Source organism: Enhydra lutris, unplaced genomic scaffold, assembly GCF_002288905.1.
Source record: "Enhydra lutris kenyoni isolate GAN:26980312 unplaced genomic scaffold, ASM228890v2 scaffoldscaffold1, whole genome shotgun sequence".
Lineage (NCBI taxonomy): Eukaryota > Metazoa > Chordata > Mammalia > Carnivora > Mustelidae > Enhydra > Enhydra lutris.
In genome coordinates, this window is record NW_019154085.1 from 71,363,096 (window position 1) to 71,381,071 (window position 17,976).

Consider the following 17,976-nt stretch of genomic DNA (forward strand, 5'->3'; position numbering starts at 1 on the left):
GGAAGCACCTGCTGAATTCAGTAATATTTGAGAGACAACTGGAAAATTAAAAAAATTAAAAAAATTTTAAAAACATTTTTGCATTTTGCATCTTACCTTTCTAACTGGTGGGCCATGAGCTTTATTCACCGCTGCCAGGAATCACTTAGCTCTAATCAAGTAAGCAGTGCTTCTCAAGCTTCCATCTGAGTATCCCTAGGACAAAGGAGAGGCAGAAAAGAGACTGAACACCTTACTCTGTGAGATCTGAGGAAATGGGCTCATGCAGTTGAACTCTGACACAAAAATGTTTTTAAGTATTTACTTTAAAAATGTATGTCAAGTTTGTCTTTCATACCATTATTTTCTGATATAAAAATTAAGGTTCCCTCTAAAAGTTTCAGTGCTCCAGGAAGATGTTTATCCTGTGGTCACCTGTAACTCCTAGCAAAATGCTACCTAGAGGCGTAACAGCTTCAAAGATGGAAGTAGAGCAATGGAATCTTGGTGAAAGGAGAAAAATGAAGCTTTTAATGGGAGGCGGGGGGTAGTCATACATAATAGGTGAAATGGCAGTGCTGAATCTGATCATCAAAATTCTGAGTGGAGATGATAATATATATACATTTTTTTTTCTTCCACTTTTTATTTAGAGATAAAAATTTTTTCTTGTGTCAGGGCTGTAGCATACCATCCAGGGGACCCAGTTCATATGCTTTTCATTTGGAAACAGCTTGATTTTTTAATACCTATTTCAGCTGGATTGGGTTCAGCTATGAGTGACAGAAAACTCAAAACAATGGCTTAAATGATTCAGAAGTTAATTTCTCTCATATAAAAGCACAGGTAATCCCAAATCATGATCATTAGGCTCCTTCTATTTTGTTGTTTTGCCATCCTCAATATGTGGTGTCCCCTTCATGGTTTAAAATAAGTGCTTAAGGTCTAACCATAGCATCTGCTGATCAGATAGCAGGAAAGAGAATGAGATGAGCAATAGCCCGCTACTTCCAACAACTCACAGGAAACTTCTATTTACATTCCATATACCAGAATGTAACAGCTATACCAGGCTGAGAAATAAATTCTTAATTTCATCATATGCTTAGTTAAAAACTGGAGCATCTATAATGAAGAAAATGAACACCGGTCAACATTTCTGTCATCATACACCTCACCTTAAAATGTAAGATGGTTGGATACCTTGTAGAAATGTCTTAGCAGTCCACTGAAGGGAGCTTTCAAAAGCAGAAAGTCCTGCCAGTGGCCAAGGAGCAAGACCAGTGTTCATAAAGAACTTCTCTAAATATAAAAGGCCAATCTGTAGGTGACAGAAAAAAGAGAGAGAAATCTGAAGACCAGAATAACAATGCAAGAGCAAAGAAACAACCTAAGTAAGTTGTAGTTTGAGAGGATAAACTCACATATGCAGTCCACAAAACTCAGAAACTATTAACATAGGACCATTATGTAAGTAATGGAGTGCCCAAGCGGGTCTGGGTAAAAAACCTGGCAGAAAACCAAGTTACCAACTCCATTAGGAAAAGGCAGTCATCCTGGAACAAGATTAAAAGGGAAAGTAGACTCTCCTCTACCATTATTTAAGGACTGAACTCTCATTATTAGGCTGTGTATGAACTTGGGAGATGTCCCTATTGCAGACTGTTGAAAAGAAGGAATGCACTTTACCTTGAATAAGGCTGCTGAAACAGTCTTCAGGTTTAAAACTCTGATGAGAAGACTAGAAGCTGGAAAGACTCTCATTTCAAAGCTGGCATCAAAATTCTGTTTTACACAGACTGTTCCTTAAAGGGAAAGGGACCTGAACGGGATATTTAGCTATACAAATGTAAAATAAGGACTATAAATGGAGCAGCAGTTCAAAGGACAAATGTCTCTGTGTAAAGGTTCATATTTTCTAGGCTGAGATAAATTTCTGCAAATTGTTTTTCAAGGAAATGTATATTTTTAAGTAGGGCTTCAGATTTTCCTACAGAGTGTTGTGTTCTTATTTTAGCAGTTGCTCACAAAAGACCAGGAACTAACACCCTAGAAAACAGCAAGATGGACCTCTGGTCTTCACTTCAAGAGAAAGGCAAGAAGATTAAGCTAGCAAGCTATACCTGACCTGGCCTATACAGCTTATGTTTTATGCATGCAGTGTTAAGATTAATGACTTTGAAACACATTAAACAGTACTTTTTTTGCTAACTTGAAACACACAGATGTAAAGACCTTCTCTTTTACCACTGCTACCCTACCCTAGTTATTGTATATGTATTTCTTATACAGGTGTATCTTATTTTATTGAGCTTCACTTTACTATGCCTCACAGACAGTTCATTTTTTATAAACTGAAGGTTTTTGGCACTCTTCACTGCATGGAACAATTCTATTGGTGCCATTTTTTTCCAGCAGCATTTGCTCACTTCACGCCTTTGTGTCTCCTTTTGGTAATTCTTGCACATTTCAAGCTTCTTCACTCTTACTATATTTGTTATGGTGACTTGTGATCAGTGATCTTTGATGTTACTATTACAATTGTTTTAGGGTGCCAGGGACTACACCCACATAAGACAGCAAACTTAACTGGTAAGTGTTCTGTAAATTCTAACTGTTCCACTTACCAGCTCCTCCATCTCTCTCCCTCTCTTTCTGCCTCCCTGTGTTGTCTTGAGACACAACAGTATTGAAACTAGACCAATTAATGACCCTACAATGGCCTGTAAATGTTCAAGGGAAAGGAAGAGGGGCACAACTCTCACATTAAACCAAAAGCTGGAAATGATTACATTTAGTGAGGAAGGCATGTTGAAAGCCGAGACAGGCCAAAATCTAGGCCTCTTGGACCAAACAGGTAGCCAAGCTGTGAATGCAAAGGTAAACTTCTTGATGGAAATCAAAAGTGCTATTTTAGTGAACATGCAAAAGATAAATGAAACAGCCTTACAACTGAAACTTTTAGTGGTCTGAATAGATCAAACCAGCTACAACATTCCCTTGAAGTAAAACCTAATCCAGACTAAGGCCCTAACTCTCCTTAATTTTAAGAAGGCTGAGAGGAGGAGGAAGCTGCAGAAGAAAAGTTGGAAGCTGGCAGAGTTGGTTCATGAGGTTTAAGTAAAGAAGCCACCTTCATAACATAAAAGTGTAAGATGAGGGGGCACCTGGCTAGCTCCATCAGTAGAGCATGCAACTCTTGATCTTGGGGTCTTGAGTTCGAGCCCCACACTGGGTGTAGAGATTACTTAAAAAAAAAATTTTTTTTAAAGTAGAAGGTGGGGATGCCTGGGTGACTCAGTAGGTTAAAGCCTCTGCCTTCGGCTCAGGTTGTGATCCCAGGGTCCTGGGATCAAGCCCCACATCAGCTTCTCTGCTCAGCTGGGAGCCTGCTTCCAGCCCCCCTTTCTGCCTGCCTCTCCGCCTACTTGTGATCTCTGCCAAATAAATAAAATCTTAAAAAAATAAAATAAAATAAACAAAAAGTAGAAGGTGGGGATGCCTGGGTAGCTCAGCTGGTTGAAGTGTCTGCCTTGGCTCAGGTCCTGATCCCAGGGTCCTGGGATAGAGTCCCGCAACAGGCTCCTTGCTCAGCAGAGAGCCCGTTTCTCCCTCTGCCTGCTGCTCCCGCTGCTTGTGTTCTCTCGCTCTCTCTCTCTGACAAATAACTAAATAAATAACTAAAATCTTTAAAAAGTAGAAGGTGAAGGAGCAAGTGCTAATACAGAAACTGCAGGGGCGCCTGGGTGGCTCAGTCAGTTAAGCGGCTGCCTTCGGCTCGGGTAATGATCCCAGGGCCCTGGGATCAAACCCCACATCAGGCTCCCTGCTCAGCAGGGAGTCTGCTTCTCCCTCTCCTTGCTGCTCTACCTACTTGTGCTCTTTATCTCTCTGTTGAATAAATAATAATAAAAAAAATCTTTAAAAAAATACAGAAACTGCAACAAGTTATGTAGAGTATCTAGCTAAGATCATTAGTGAAGGTGACTACACTAAATAAAAGATTTTTAATGTAGATGGAACAGCCTTAGATTGGAAGAAAATGCCATCCAGGGCTTTTATAGCTAGAAAAAACTTCATGCCTGGTTTCAAAGCTTCAAAGAACAGGCTCTCTTGTTAGGGGCTAACACAGCTGGTAACTTTAAGTTGCAGCCAATGCTCCTGATCATTCTGAAAATCTTAGGGCCCTTAACAATTACACTCAATCTACTCTGCCTGTGCTCTATAAATGGAACAAATTCTGGATGACAGCACATGTTTTCAACATAGTTTACTGAACATTTTAAGACCTCTGTTGAGAACTGCTGCTCCGAAAAAAAGATTCCTTTCAAGGGACGCCTGGGTGGCTCAGTTGGTTGAGCAGCTGCCTTTGGCTCAGGTCATGATCCCAGGGTCCTGGGATCGAGTCCCACATTGGGCTCTTGCTCTGCAGGGAGCCTGCTTCTCCCTCTGCCTCTGCCTGCCACTCTGTCTGCCTGTGCTTGCTCTCTCTCCCTCTCTCTCTCTCTGACAAATAAATTAATAAAATCTTAAAAAAAAAAAAGATTCCTTTCAAAATGTTACTGTTTGTTGACAATGCACCTGACACCCCAAAACGCTTATGAGGTGTGTAACAAGATTAATGTTTTCTTGCCTGCTAAACACATCTATTCTGCTGCACATGGATCAAGGAGTAATTCTTTCGAGTCTTATTTAAGAAATACATTTTTTATAAAACTGTAGCTACTAGAGACAGTGATTCTTCTCATGGATCTAGACAAAGAAAATTGAAAACCTTCTAGAAAAGACTGACCAGTCTAGATTCCATTAGCAGCATTTGTGATTCATGGGAAGCGGTCAAAATATCAACATTAACAGAGGAGTATGGAAGAAGCTGACTCCAACTCTCATGATGATTTTGAGGGGTTCAAGACTTCAGGGAAGGAATTAACTACACATGTGGTGGAAACAGCACGAGAACTAGAAGTGAGCCTAAAGATGTGACTGAACCGTTTTAAATCTCATGATAAAACTTGAACAACTGAGGAGCTGCTCTTTATGCATGAGCAAAGAAAGTGATTTTCTTGAGATGGAATCTACTCCTGGTAAAGACGTTATGAAGATTATTGAAATGATCACAAAGAATTTGGAATATTACATAAAATTAGTTGAAAAAGCAGTGACTGGGTTTGAGAGGACTGACTCCAACTTTGAAAGTTCCTCCATGGGTAAACTTCATTGATGTTTTACTTAAAGAAATGGCCATAGCCACCACACCTTCAGCAACCACCACCTCATCAGTGAACAGCCACCATGGGCAAAACCCTACACCAGCTAAAAGATTACAACTGGCTGAAAGCTCAGATGATCGTTGGCTTTTCTTTTAGCAAAAAATATTTTTAAATTAAGGCATGTAAATTAAAAAAAAATACTAGCACACACTTAATAGACTACAGCATAGTGAAAACATAAATTTTATATGCACTAGGAAACCAAAAAATCCATCTGACTTGCTTTACTGTGGTCGTTTGGAACCTAACCCACCATATCTCAGGTATGCCTATACTTGGATATAATTAACCTGTGGTTAAGGGGAATGGGCTCTGCTGAAGGAGGCAAACACTGCTAATGGTAAATATTCTGGGAAGCAGATATTGTGTCAAAAAAACAAAGCTCAGAAAGTAGATATACATGTGAGAAAGGAACGAAGTCTTTCTTGACATGGACTCAGAAGACTCTATAGGCTTCTGGCCTTGTGGAAGGATAGGGTCTAGGCAGGAAGAGGATAGTCTTTTCAAGGTATTATTCAAGCAGGTTTATGTATTACTGAAGGTACACTAATGCATTCCAAGGGACATCTGAGAAGGATAAATTGTAAGAAAATTTCCTATCTGTATTTCCCTATGTTTTCTTTCCTAAAAATGATCTACTTTCCCTAAATCCTCATCCTTCCACAGTTCAAAAGAAACTCCCACTTCCCATCCATACCAAATCTCATTACCATGCATTGCCCCAGGTTGTAAAACCTCCACAGAACCAAACAAGGGGATTATTTAAAAAGTGTCTTAATGCCTACCTTAATTCAGGCACCATTAAACCTCAGGTTTGTGTCTTTGCCTGTCTTATATTTCTGCTAAAGCACTGTTCTTAAGAATGGCATTTTGCCCTGTGTTTAGGAATGTTCTGATTTCATATATATTGTTTAGCATGGTGACAGGAAAATAAAAACTTTTCATTTAATGACTGCTTCTTCCATTCTCAAAATACTGTTCAAAAATACATTGTTCCAAGAAAGCTCCATGAAAAGAAATCAATAAACTTAAAAATCTAAGTTCAATTTATTATATTTATTGCAGAGAGGTATGAAAAGGTATCAATACTTTAAAACATTAAAATCCACTGGATTCAAATAAAATTATGTTGGAGAAATGGAAGTTAAACAGACGGTCAATAGGAGGAATAATGAAAATTTCCAACTTTTAAAGATTAATTCTAGTGTTTTTTAAAATGACAACATCAAATTGCTACTGACATTAGGTACTTACAAAAAATAGTGTCAGTATCTAGAAAAGCCAGAAATTGTACTTTCTTTCAACTTTTTAAACCTAAGATGAAAACTTTTAAGATTCAACTTAGAAATGTGCAAGGGTACAGAGTTTATCAAATTTCTTTTCAGGAGCACATGAGTGTAATAGGTAGAATGGTCCCACAAAGTAGTCCACACCCAAATCCCTGGAAACTATGAATAGTTATATTACATTACAAAATGGACTCTGAAGATGCAAAAAGATAACAACTCCTAAAACAGGAAGATTATTCTGGGTTATCCAGGGGGCCCAATCCAGGAGCCCTTAAGAACAGAAAACTTTCTCTGTCTGAATTCTGAGAGATTCAGTAGTAGCATAAGTCACAAAAACTAGAAGTATAAAGGAGACTTGTCTTGCCATTACTGGAGGGGACAGGACTGAAAGCCTTTCAGCTTTTTTTTTTTTTTAAAGATTCTATTTATTTGACAGAAAGATGGAAAGCACCAGTAGGCAGAGCAGCAGGCAGAGGGAGAAGCAGGCTCCCCACTGAGCAGGGAGCCCGTTGTGGGACTCGGTCCCAGGAGCCTGGGATCAGTACCTGAGCCCAACACTGATGCTTAACCCACTGAGCCACCCAGGCCTCCCAGCTTTTCAGCTTCTAAGAGCAAATACCAACTCTGGTTATCAGTCCACAAGGAGTCTGCATTTAGCCAAGAATCTCAATGAACCTGGAAGTGGATTTTCCCCCCAGACACTCTAGCATGTAATACAGCTCAGCCAACTAATTAATTTTGGATTTGTAAGACCCTAAGCAGAAGACCCAGCTGAGCCCACCTGGACTTCTGACCTACAAAAACTGTGAGATAAATTTGTGTTGTTTTAAGATGCAAAATATGTGGTAATTTGTGATGCAGGAAGAGGACATTAAAAGAGTAAAAATGTTAATAAGTAAGGCACCCAGGAGGGTAGGCTTGTGTCACAAGGCTTCAGGGGCAGCAATACCTTATATAGACACATAATTCTGCGCTTTAATTTTCTTCCTATATCTTGGTCAAGAGCCACAAAATGCAAAAAGCGATCCTAGAGCAATCCTGGGGTCCTGGGAACATCACTATGGTCATAATAACAAAACTTGGAACCTAAGAGTTTGAAAACCTGTAACTATGAGCTAGTAGGACTTTACTCCCTTTCAAGGTTAAGGTACTTTTGACTTTCTATATTAGAAAAATTTTAAATGGTATGAGTTCACTATGATCCTCAACAGTAAGAAATAATACACCACGTTCAGTGTTGTTGAAAATAATAAAAGATGGGGTGACTGGGTGGTGAAGTCGTTAAGCGTCTGCCTTCAGGTCAGGTCATGATCCCAGCATCCAGGGACTGAGCCCCACATCAGGCTACCCGCTCAGCAGGCAGCCTGCTTCTCCCTCTCCCACTCCCCCTGCTTGTGTTCCCTCTCTCGCTGTGTTGGTCTCTGTCAAATAAATAAATATCTTAAAAAAAAAAAAAAGATAACAATATATGTAAAATACATAGTATAGTGCATGGTGCTTACATGGTATCTATTAAGTTTATTACAAGTTCTGTATTTTACTTTGACATTAAATGTACATTTTCCTAATGCTTAATCAATCCTAATCTTACTACCTTCTTTAAAGCCCCAAACTGAGAACTACATGTTTAGTTTAACTTTTGAACAAAAGGCTTTAAGTCTTTAACCCATGAATTTGATGTTATCCCATAAGGTTATTTGATATATAACGTTTAGTTCTATGTAAGGAAATAAAAAACCTCAGAAGTGTGAAAAACAGAAGCCCAGCTTTAATGAGAAAAGCAGCTTTTAATTTTGCCCCACTTGCAGCAGACATGACAGATGCTCTTCACACATATCCCTAATTCCCAAGAGTATATAAGCGTTTTGATGAAATTCCTCAAAGTTGATGGCACACACAGAGAACACCTCAGACTTTTCCCAATACTGTATTCATGAAAGTATGTCAATATTGAGACCAACCCAATATATCAAAATATCCGTTAATAAAAATATCAGTTTTTAAGTTAAACTTCATTTTTAAAGTGGGTCTTAATTATTCCCAGACCTCTAATCCCTAGGTGATATAAGGTAAGCAAGTTCTAGTCTTACGGCCTAAAATCACAACAAAACATTAGAAATACACAAATACAAGGGCACATGGGTGGCTGAGTTGGTTAGGTGTCCGATTCTTGGTTTCGGCTCAGGTCATGATTTCATGGGTAGTGGGATCCAGCACTGTGTCAGGCTCCACGCTCAGCAGGGAGTCTGCTTGAGGATTCTCTCTTCTCCACTCCCTCTGCCCTCCCCTACTAAACATACACTCTCTCCCTCTCTAAAATAAAATAAATAAATCTAGGGATGCCTGAGTGGCTCAGTCGGTTAAGTGTCTGCATTCAGCTCAGGTCACGATCCCAGAAGGGTCCTGGGATGGAGTCCTGCATCAGGCTCCTTGCTCAGCAGTGAACCTGCTTCTCCCTTTGCCTGCCACTCCCTCTGCTTGTGCACATGCTCCCTCTCTCTGACAAATAAAATCTTAAAAAAAGGAAATAATCTGGGACGCCTGGGTGGCTCAGTTGGTTAAGCAGCTGCCTTCGGCTCGGGTCATGATCCCAGTGTCCTGGGATCGAGTCCCACATCGGGCTCCTTGCTTGGCAGGGAGCCTGCTTCTCCCTCTTCCTCTGCCTGCCATTCTGTCTGCCTGTGCTCACTCTCTCTCCCTCTCTCTCTCTGACAAATAAATAAATAAAAACTAAAAAAAAAAAAAAAAAAAAGGAAATAATCTAAAAAAAAAAAAACCCACACAAATAAAAAGACCTTATAGATTAATGGTTAGGAATATGAACAGTGCTAATCCAAGTTTTTACTAATAACATCCTTTTAGATTTGATAATCACATCTGTCATACAAAATACTGCCCACAGCATTATTTTTCTAAAGGTAGATGTAAAAAAAAATGTACTTATCTATTATTATTTTTATTATAATTATATTCTTGTATCTTTTATTATTATTGTATGCTTACTAAAAACTTTTGTAAAGGTAAAAAGAAAATAGAAATTCACAGCTCACCAAGAATTACAGTAAGTCCTAGTTATCACTACTATTAAGAGGACATTAAGTGCTTGCTTCAGCAGCACACATACTAAAAAAGTATATTGATACTAATTTCTCATTATAAAGAGAGCACAAATAAGAATGGGTATAGATTATGTATAATTCCTACTGCAACACCAGTAAGCTCCTCTTTCGCTCTTCCTCTCAAAGAATATCAAAATTAAGTGAGATATTACTAAAGGAATAACCATCAATCCAACATCGTGTCGATGATGATTAAAACCTTCCTTACAAATGATAAAAGACACAAGTTACTCTCAACACTGTGATTGAGAACAGTTACATTAGTTGAATAATCAGTAAAGAATTCAAAAAAACATTAGAAGACATACAGACGGCCAACAGACATGTGAAAAGATGCTCATCATCCCTTATCAGGCAAATTCTAATCAAAACTACAACGAGGTACCACCTCACACCCATTTTAGAAGGGCTAAAATCAACAACACAAGAAATAACGGGTGTTGGCGAGAATGTGGAGAAAAAGAACACCTGTGCATTGCTCGTGGGAATGCAAATTGGTACAGCCACTGTGGAAACCAGTATGCAGGTTCCTCAAAAAGCTAACAGAACTACCTTACGATCCACCAATTGCACTACTGGGTATTTACCTAAAGAATACAAGAACACTAATTCAAAAAATGCGTGCATCCTTGTGTTTATAGTGGCATTATTTACAGCAGAAGCATCCCAAGTGTCCATTGACAAATAAATGGATAAAGATAATGTGATACACACACACACACACACACACACACACACACACACACACACACGGGAATATTACTCAGCCATAAAACACAATGAAATCCTGCCATTTGCAATGACATGGATGGAACTACAGAGTATTATGCTAAGTGAAATAAGTCAGAGAAAGATGAATACCATATGACTTACCTGTGTGTGGAATTTAAGAAACAAGGGGGAAAAAATGAGAGAGACAAACCAAGAAACAGACTCTTAATTATAGAAAAATGACAGTTATCAGAGAAGAGGTGAGGAGTGGAGGGGATGGACTAAACAGGTGATGGGGATTAAGGAGTGCACTTGTAGTGACGAGTGCAGGGTTATATATGGAAGTTCTGAATAGTGTATTGTGCACCTGAAACTAATACTAGGTTAACTAACTAGAATTAAAATAAAACTTAGAATTAAAAAAAAGAACATTAGAAATGTATTTTATTTAATCATCTCTTCCACTATGAAGAGGGAGGAATGAAAGGTTTCACCGAAATATTTCTAGTGGAATAGAAAAAAATGATAATTAGATTTTATGGAAATCATACTGTCACAATGTTATCATCTCAAAATATGAGCATGCTATACTACAGAAGTTTAATATAAGAAAAGTCTGACTTAGGGACAAAGGGAACAAAAAATAGGAGACACTCTCTCACATGCATTTATGAAAATTCTAACATAGTGAGTTGCACCACAAATTATAAGTTCCTACAGAAAACTCAACTTTATGGCCAAAGCTACTAAAGAGATGATTAATGTCCTGCCTTCAAGCTACTTCACATATACCTGGTGGGGCTTTGGTAGATTATTATTATTTCTGAATGTACTTTAACAATAATTACCACACCATATACTAAGTATTCATTAGTTCCTAACACTGCTTTAAGCATTTTATATACACTAATTCTTTGAACAAAGCTATGAATTAAGTATTACCTTTAAAATTAAGGAAATTGAAGCACAGAGATAATGATACAGATAGTAAGATGATACAGATAATAAGTGGCAGACCCATGACAGTCTGGCTCCTAATAAGTACCCTAAAACACTGATTATATGCATACTATGCACCAGAAGACAACACTAAGGAAACAACTCAATCGGGCTGTAACATACACATTCTTTATTTCAAGGATTACCTATTTGGAAATAAATGCCATTATGAATTTCAATAACTCATAAACCTATAGATTAAAAAGTAGCTCTTATATCAAAGTAAACTAGCATAAAATACCCAACATGTAAACCATGTAAAACTACATCAAATATAAGGATTACTGTTACTACACTGTCAAGTTCTTTATGTCAAGTAATCTATATGAGAAATAGTGAAATGAAGAAAATATAAAATATACATTATCTGTCCCAGCACACAGATCACTGGTAAGCAAGTAACTTGAGACTGATATGGTCTACTAAACAAAACTGCTAAATGCAACTTATTCCCACTAATAATTCCTAATTATGCAATCCTACTTTATTAATCAGCACAACTCCGAAGTTAGTAAAATTATGATAAAGTTGGTGTACTCAGATTCTCCTGACAGTGTAGACTTGCTCTATCAACTCTTTGGAGAGGCAAAAATCTGGCAATATAGAAACACTTATATCCTTCGACCTGGAGCGCCTGAGTGGCTCAGTCAGTTAAGGTCATTATCCTGGAGTCCTGGGATCAAGCCCCGCATTGGGCTCCTTCCTCGGGTGAGAGCCTCCTTCTCCTGCCTGCTGCTCCCCCTGCTTGAATTCTCTCACTCTCATTCTGTCTCAAATAAATAAATAAAATCTTTAAAAAAAAATTTTTTTTAAAAAGATTTTATTTATTTATTTGGCAGACAGAGATCACAAGTAGGCAGAGAGGCAGGCAGAGAGAGAGAGAGAGAGAGGAGGAAGCAGGCTCCCTGCTGAGGTGAGAGCCCGATGTGGGGCTTGATCCCAGGACCCCGGGATCATGACCTGAGCCGAAGGCAGAGGCTTTAACCCACTGAGCCACCCAGGCACGCCCCCCCCCTCAAAAAATTTTTTTTTAAATATATATCCTTTGATCTGGTAATTTCACTTGAGATTAGTATCCTACAGAAACAATTCAAAATAAGTAAAAAGACGCATAGGGATGCTCAATTCAATGCTAAAAGAGAAACTGAAAACAATCATTTTTCCATTGGGCATTTAAAATAGAGGAAATTTTAATGGTCAACTGGTAAACTATCATGTAACCATTATATATCACGAAGGTTAGGCAATATGGGGAAATGCTAAAGCTCTAAAAATAAAACATAATGCTAACTAATGATAAAACTCTGTCAAAGCTATAATATATATACAGAAATTAGAAGGCAACAAAAATAATGAAAAGTTATTTATATTCAAGTAAATAGAAACACACTAGCCCCCGCACAAGAATTAGAAAAAACAAAGCTATAAAATTGGGAAAACTATGAAGCTGGAATGACAAAAGTTTAGGTTCAGGTAAGCAAACTAAAGAACATCTAGGGAATTTGTAAATTAAGGTAGTAGTATAGATAAAGATATACACTACTAGCCAAAGAACCAAAATACACTTGGTATTTTGCCAACTGGCTTTTTGCCAATTGTAATCATTCCCACCGTTTTCCCTACTTATCTTGTTGAGAATCTCTGTGGTAAAAAGCTACTACTACTGTTGGGGGTGTTTCTATTCCTTGGGTATTAAGACAGAAAAAAAATGAGAATCACTATCTTTGTTAAGATAGACAATGCAGACATGGGTGAATAGCCTTGCCCCAAAAGCACTCTATTTACATTCATTCTTGTTACAAAAAAAGTTTGTTAACACTCTACTACTACTGCCAAAATGCCAAGAAGGGAAAAAAATAAAAGCATCACTTAAACATACTTAAAAATGTAAATGAATATACATTTCAAGATTGTTAAAATGAAAATAGTATATATATGGGTATCTATAATTATAGAATACATGACACTTATAGTAATATATGTAAAATAATTCCAATTATTGTTGGCCAGAGAGTTCCACAAACTTCTTTAAATTTTTATGAAATTATATTTTACTCTTTCTTTTTAATCTTGAGCTCAAGAAACAGAGGAAAAACATAAAATGTTTTGTGGGTTTTTCCCTGGACATAAACAGTGAATACTAACATATTCACTTCATTAAGAATTTCATTAAGAAAACATGCAGTATTTTAGGTAAGACCCTTAGTCTCAAGTAACAGATGGGAGTTAAAGGATAAACACAGAAATACTAAGTTAAATTACTGACTATAACAATGCAGATTTATTATTTTCCTATAGTACATTTTAATTACTGAGTAGTATAACAAGTACTAATGTACTTATTTTTTATAAGGATCAGTTTACTATCCAATTCTTGTTATTCAATTTTTTTTTGTTGTTATTCAATTTTTTTTAAAGATTTTATTTATTTATTTAACAGATAGAGATCACAAGTAGGCAGAGAGGCAGGCAGAGAGAGAGAGAGAGAGAGAGAGAGAGGAGGAAGCAGGCTCCCTGTTGAGCAGAGAGCCTGATGTGGGGCTCCATCCCAGGACCCTGGGATCATGACCCAAGCCGAAGGCAGAGGCTTTAACCCACTGAGCCACCCAGGCGCCCCTATTCAATGGGTTTTTGAAAAGAGATTGTATTATCTGCTCAAGATGACACAGATACGATGTACACATTTGATCTAACATGATCTTAAGAATTTACCAGCAGAGAACATCTAAATCACTAAAACTCAACTTTTTCAAAACACAAATATTTAGGTAGGAAAAATGCAGATTACTTCTTGAGACTTAATGCTAGTTATTGTAGACATCTGATGTATAGCATAACATCTTTAAAAATGATATTGAAAGCTTTCAAATCCTGAATACCAAGAAAAAGCATTCCTCCAAATTATTTGTTACAGAGCTAACACAGTAACCTTAATATTTACAGTTAATTTAGCTTAAATATATGAAACAAATACTCCAAGTAAAGTAAATACAGGAATTTCTGTATTACATGTTTAATAGATTATGGTAAAGTACCCAAAGATGAAATAACATCCTAATACGGTTATTTTTAAAAAATTTCCAGGAAATGCAATCAGATCTACAGAAGGCATGTGAACCTTAAACACAGAGTTCCTGAAAGCTCATTCCCGACAAATACAAACACCTATATTCTAAATTACCATATATTTCAAATAATTAAAAATTTAACAGCAGTAATCCTCTCAAAACAAGATAAAACAGGTTTTAGGAAAGCAGCATACGAACCACCATAAATTTTTAAGATTCTTATAAATTACAAAGACTAGGATTTTTGTTATTCAATTATTGATGACCAAAGATTCAAGAACATCCTTAACTCTTCTTTATCTGCAGAAGGGCATCTCTGTTTTTTTTTTTTTTTTTTTTTAAAGATTTTATTTATTTATTTGACAGAGAGATCACAAGTAGGGAGAGAGGCAGGCAGAGAGAGAGGAGGAAGCAGGCTCCCTGCCGAGCAGAGAGCCCGATGCGGGGCTCGATCCCAGGACTCTGAGATCATGACCTGAGCCGAAGGCAGCGGCTTAACCCACTGAGCCACCCAGGCGCCCCGACATCTCTGTTTTTTAAAACACACTTTATAAAGATGTTCCTGCAGTTCTGAAAAGTGACAACAATGGATTCCTCAAGTCAGTGTAACAAATTTAATTACAAGATGTAACTGCTACTGTATTTGTCTTTCAGGTCACTTAACTCTGCAGGGCTGACTTTTAAACAAGCTTATCACCTTTATAGTTTTGGTACAATAGACCAAGGTTACATGGCTATTTAAAAATTACACATAGTAAGGCAGTGGTTTCTTCACAAAGGACCAAAAGTGCACTCAAGAGGAATAGTTTTTGCTTTGGTTTCCAAGTATGCACATTATTGTTAGTCTCCATAATTTAAAATGCCTAAGAAATTATAACTTTCATATAATATAGGTATCAGTCAATAAGGTGAAGGTCCACGAGGTGTAATCCCTTTTATTCCATTATATTCACAGGAGTTTTGTTCTTGGCTTCAACCAGTTTTAAACTCCCCATTGAGCAAAGGCAATTTTACACTACCTAAGGACACAAAAATAGTCCCCAGCTCCTCCGCCTTCTCCCTCTTCTAGCGAGCTAACACAGAAAATACACACAACACACACATGCACACTATCTCTCGGCCCTGGTCCCCAGGGCATCAATAAAAAGCATAGGTTATTTCCCTACAGACGCTCTGCAGTCCATTCAGGGAGGTAAAAAAAAAAAAAAAAAAAAAAATGGGGGAAAATACCAGAATCAATCTGCACCCACACCTCAGCCCCGCCCCACCGGGAAAAAAGTGGGGGGTGGCGGGAGTGTGAGGGGGCAGAAAGGACAGAAAAGGCCAAGACTTTCAGCTCACAGGTTCTCCACACCATTTGTTCCATCATGTTCCAGCACAGCCAGAGACCCTGACCCTATTTTCTGCTGCGCCTCCCGATCCTCCTTCCGTCCACCATCACCTATACACAGTCCCCAACCACTGAGTCTTGGGTGGGGAGACCAGAGCCGGCCCTCTTCCTGCTAATCCAAGGACTGAAGGGGGTCTCCCAGCGCCCTCCCCGGATCCGAGGTGGGGTCCAGAGACCCCTGAACTAACCAGAGAAGGGGAAGATAAATCGGGGGGAGGGGTCTAAGAGGAGCCGTTATTCCTTTTTCCTCTTCGTTAGGAAAGCGCGCGATCGGGGAGGGGCCGGAACAACGAATGCCAGTTACCTAACGGTCCCGCCCGGCCCGTCGAGCTCCCGAAGCCGTCGCCGCAAGAGCCGCTGAGGTGGCAGTACAGCCTCAGTCGCCCCGAGGGCTAGGCACTGAGGCTGGAGCGCCCGAGGTGATGGGAAGCTGGGGGTGGGGACTACGGTGAGCGACGTCGCCATGTTAGTGCCTTCTTTCTCCATATCCCTACAGTCTCCAGTCCTACGGCTTTCTCCCCAACACTACTCACCTTTCCAGGACACTAGTTCACGCTTCTCTCGGTGGCCAAGGAAGCCCGAGCTCAGCCGTGTTTACAAACTACCCCGGGAGGAAAGGGCTGAACCACACTTTAAAGGCCACGGGCTCCCACAGGCTTCCGTCCTCTCTCGCGAGATCGGACTGACAACCCCCCTCCTCTTCTCCCCGCCCCACTCCCGGCATCCCCCCTTTCTTCTCGCTCCCCTCCCCTCCACACACACACCCCTTCTTGCCTTCTTTCCGACGGAGCTCCTCCGGGTCAGGTGATTCCGTCAGCCTTAAGGGGGAGGGGGCGGTACCTCAGAAGGGCGGGGAAGGAGGGGGCGGGAACCAAAGAACACTAAGTAGCTGACGATTGGACAAAGGGCCCAGAGGGCGGGAAACAGTTCTGGAAGGGGGGGGGACCGCAGAGCCAGGAGAGAGGCGTCGCCGTAACCCCTGCCGAAGCCTGTGATTGGCAGGGCCTGGAGACTGGCGTGGGTGTGGGACGCTGTAACAGGTGGATGTTGGGGTTGCGGGAAGGGTTTGACCGGGTGTGAAGTAAAGTGAACTCTGGAAAAGCCTGCGAAGTGGCGGGAGGAGGAGCGCAATGAGTCTTCCGAGCTTGTTGCTGTCACTTCCTGGACCAGGGTAGGAAGGAGGGCAAAACGTTAGACCGGCGCGAGCCTAAACCCACTTTACTGGTACTCTGAACCTTGAGATCGGGGGTTTTCGTTAAGCTGAGGTTTGGAAGAGGTGGAATTTGCAGCAAAGTACCCGCAAGGCCTCTACGCGCTTAAAGCAGGAAAGCAAGATTAGTCAGCTTTGAAAGAAAGAAGAAAAGCCTTTGCTTTGGATGGCATTTGTTCGAATTTAACTAAGCTATAACTGAAACTGATTCTTTCGTCTCCTGAACGCCTTGTACAGTGTAGGATATTACCATATAATTATGTTCTAAGTAACTTACCAAAAGAAATGCTGTGCCCTCCACTATGTAACCGTAAGTTAAAACAGTGCGAGTGTTTATAAAAGAAAATCTTCCATAATAAGGTGTTTTCTATTTTATCAATTTTCTTTTACTTAGTAGTAACAGATTTTAAATATATTAACTTTAATAGAGACAATTTCAAACTTTTAAAGTATCAGCAACTCCTTATTAACATTTACAAAGGACCAAAGGACACCAAATTAGAATATGGAATAGAGATGGCTCTCTTCCCATACTACTACTCTACTGCTCACTAGATTGCTACAATGACAAAGCTTTGAAAGTAGCTGTCAAGCTTTGAAAGTAGCTGTTTAAAAAAGGACGGAAGGAAGGAGGAAGACCATTTGATTAATTTAACACGAGGGACAAGAGAGACGGTATATACTCTTCTGCAATAGACACAGATATACTCCTGAAAACACAGAAGAATAGTGCTGAAAATATTTTTTATTTATTTTTTTAAAAGATTTTATTTATTTATTTGACAGAGTCACAAGTAGGTAGAGAGGCAGGCAGAGGGAGAGGAGGAAGCAGGCTCCCCGCCAAGCAGAGAGCCCGATGCGAGACTCGAGCCCAGGACCCTGAGATCATGACCTGAGCCAAAGGCAGAGACTTAACCCACTGAAAAATACTTCTTTTTAAA

At 39.3% G+C, this 17,976-nt stretch overlaps 1 protein-coding gene across 2 annotated transcripts in view; it reads right to left on the bottom strand.

The window, feature by feature from the left end:
- LOC111142901 (activating transcription factor 2) overlaps positions 1–16,469 on the bottom strand; it is an 84,212-nt gene extending 67,743 nt beyond the window's left edge. Inside the window, exons 1-2 of one of the 2 annotated variants that reach the window (XM_022496290.1) lie at positions 16,359–16,469; positions 97–195 (exon numbers count right to left, since the gene is read on the bottom strand). In XM_022496290.1, the coding sequence (XP_022351998.1) occupies positions 97–116 (20 nt within the window). In that variant the 5' untranslated portion in view covers positions 117–195; positions 16,359–16,469. The remainder of the gene's footprint in view (positions 1–96; positions 196–16,358) is intronic. The other variant, XM_022496287.1, reaches the window with a different exon arrangement.
- Positions 16,470–17,976: the final 1,507 nt, after the last annotated feature.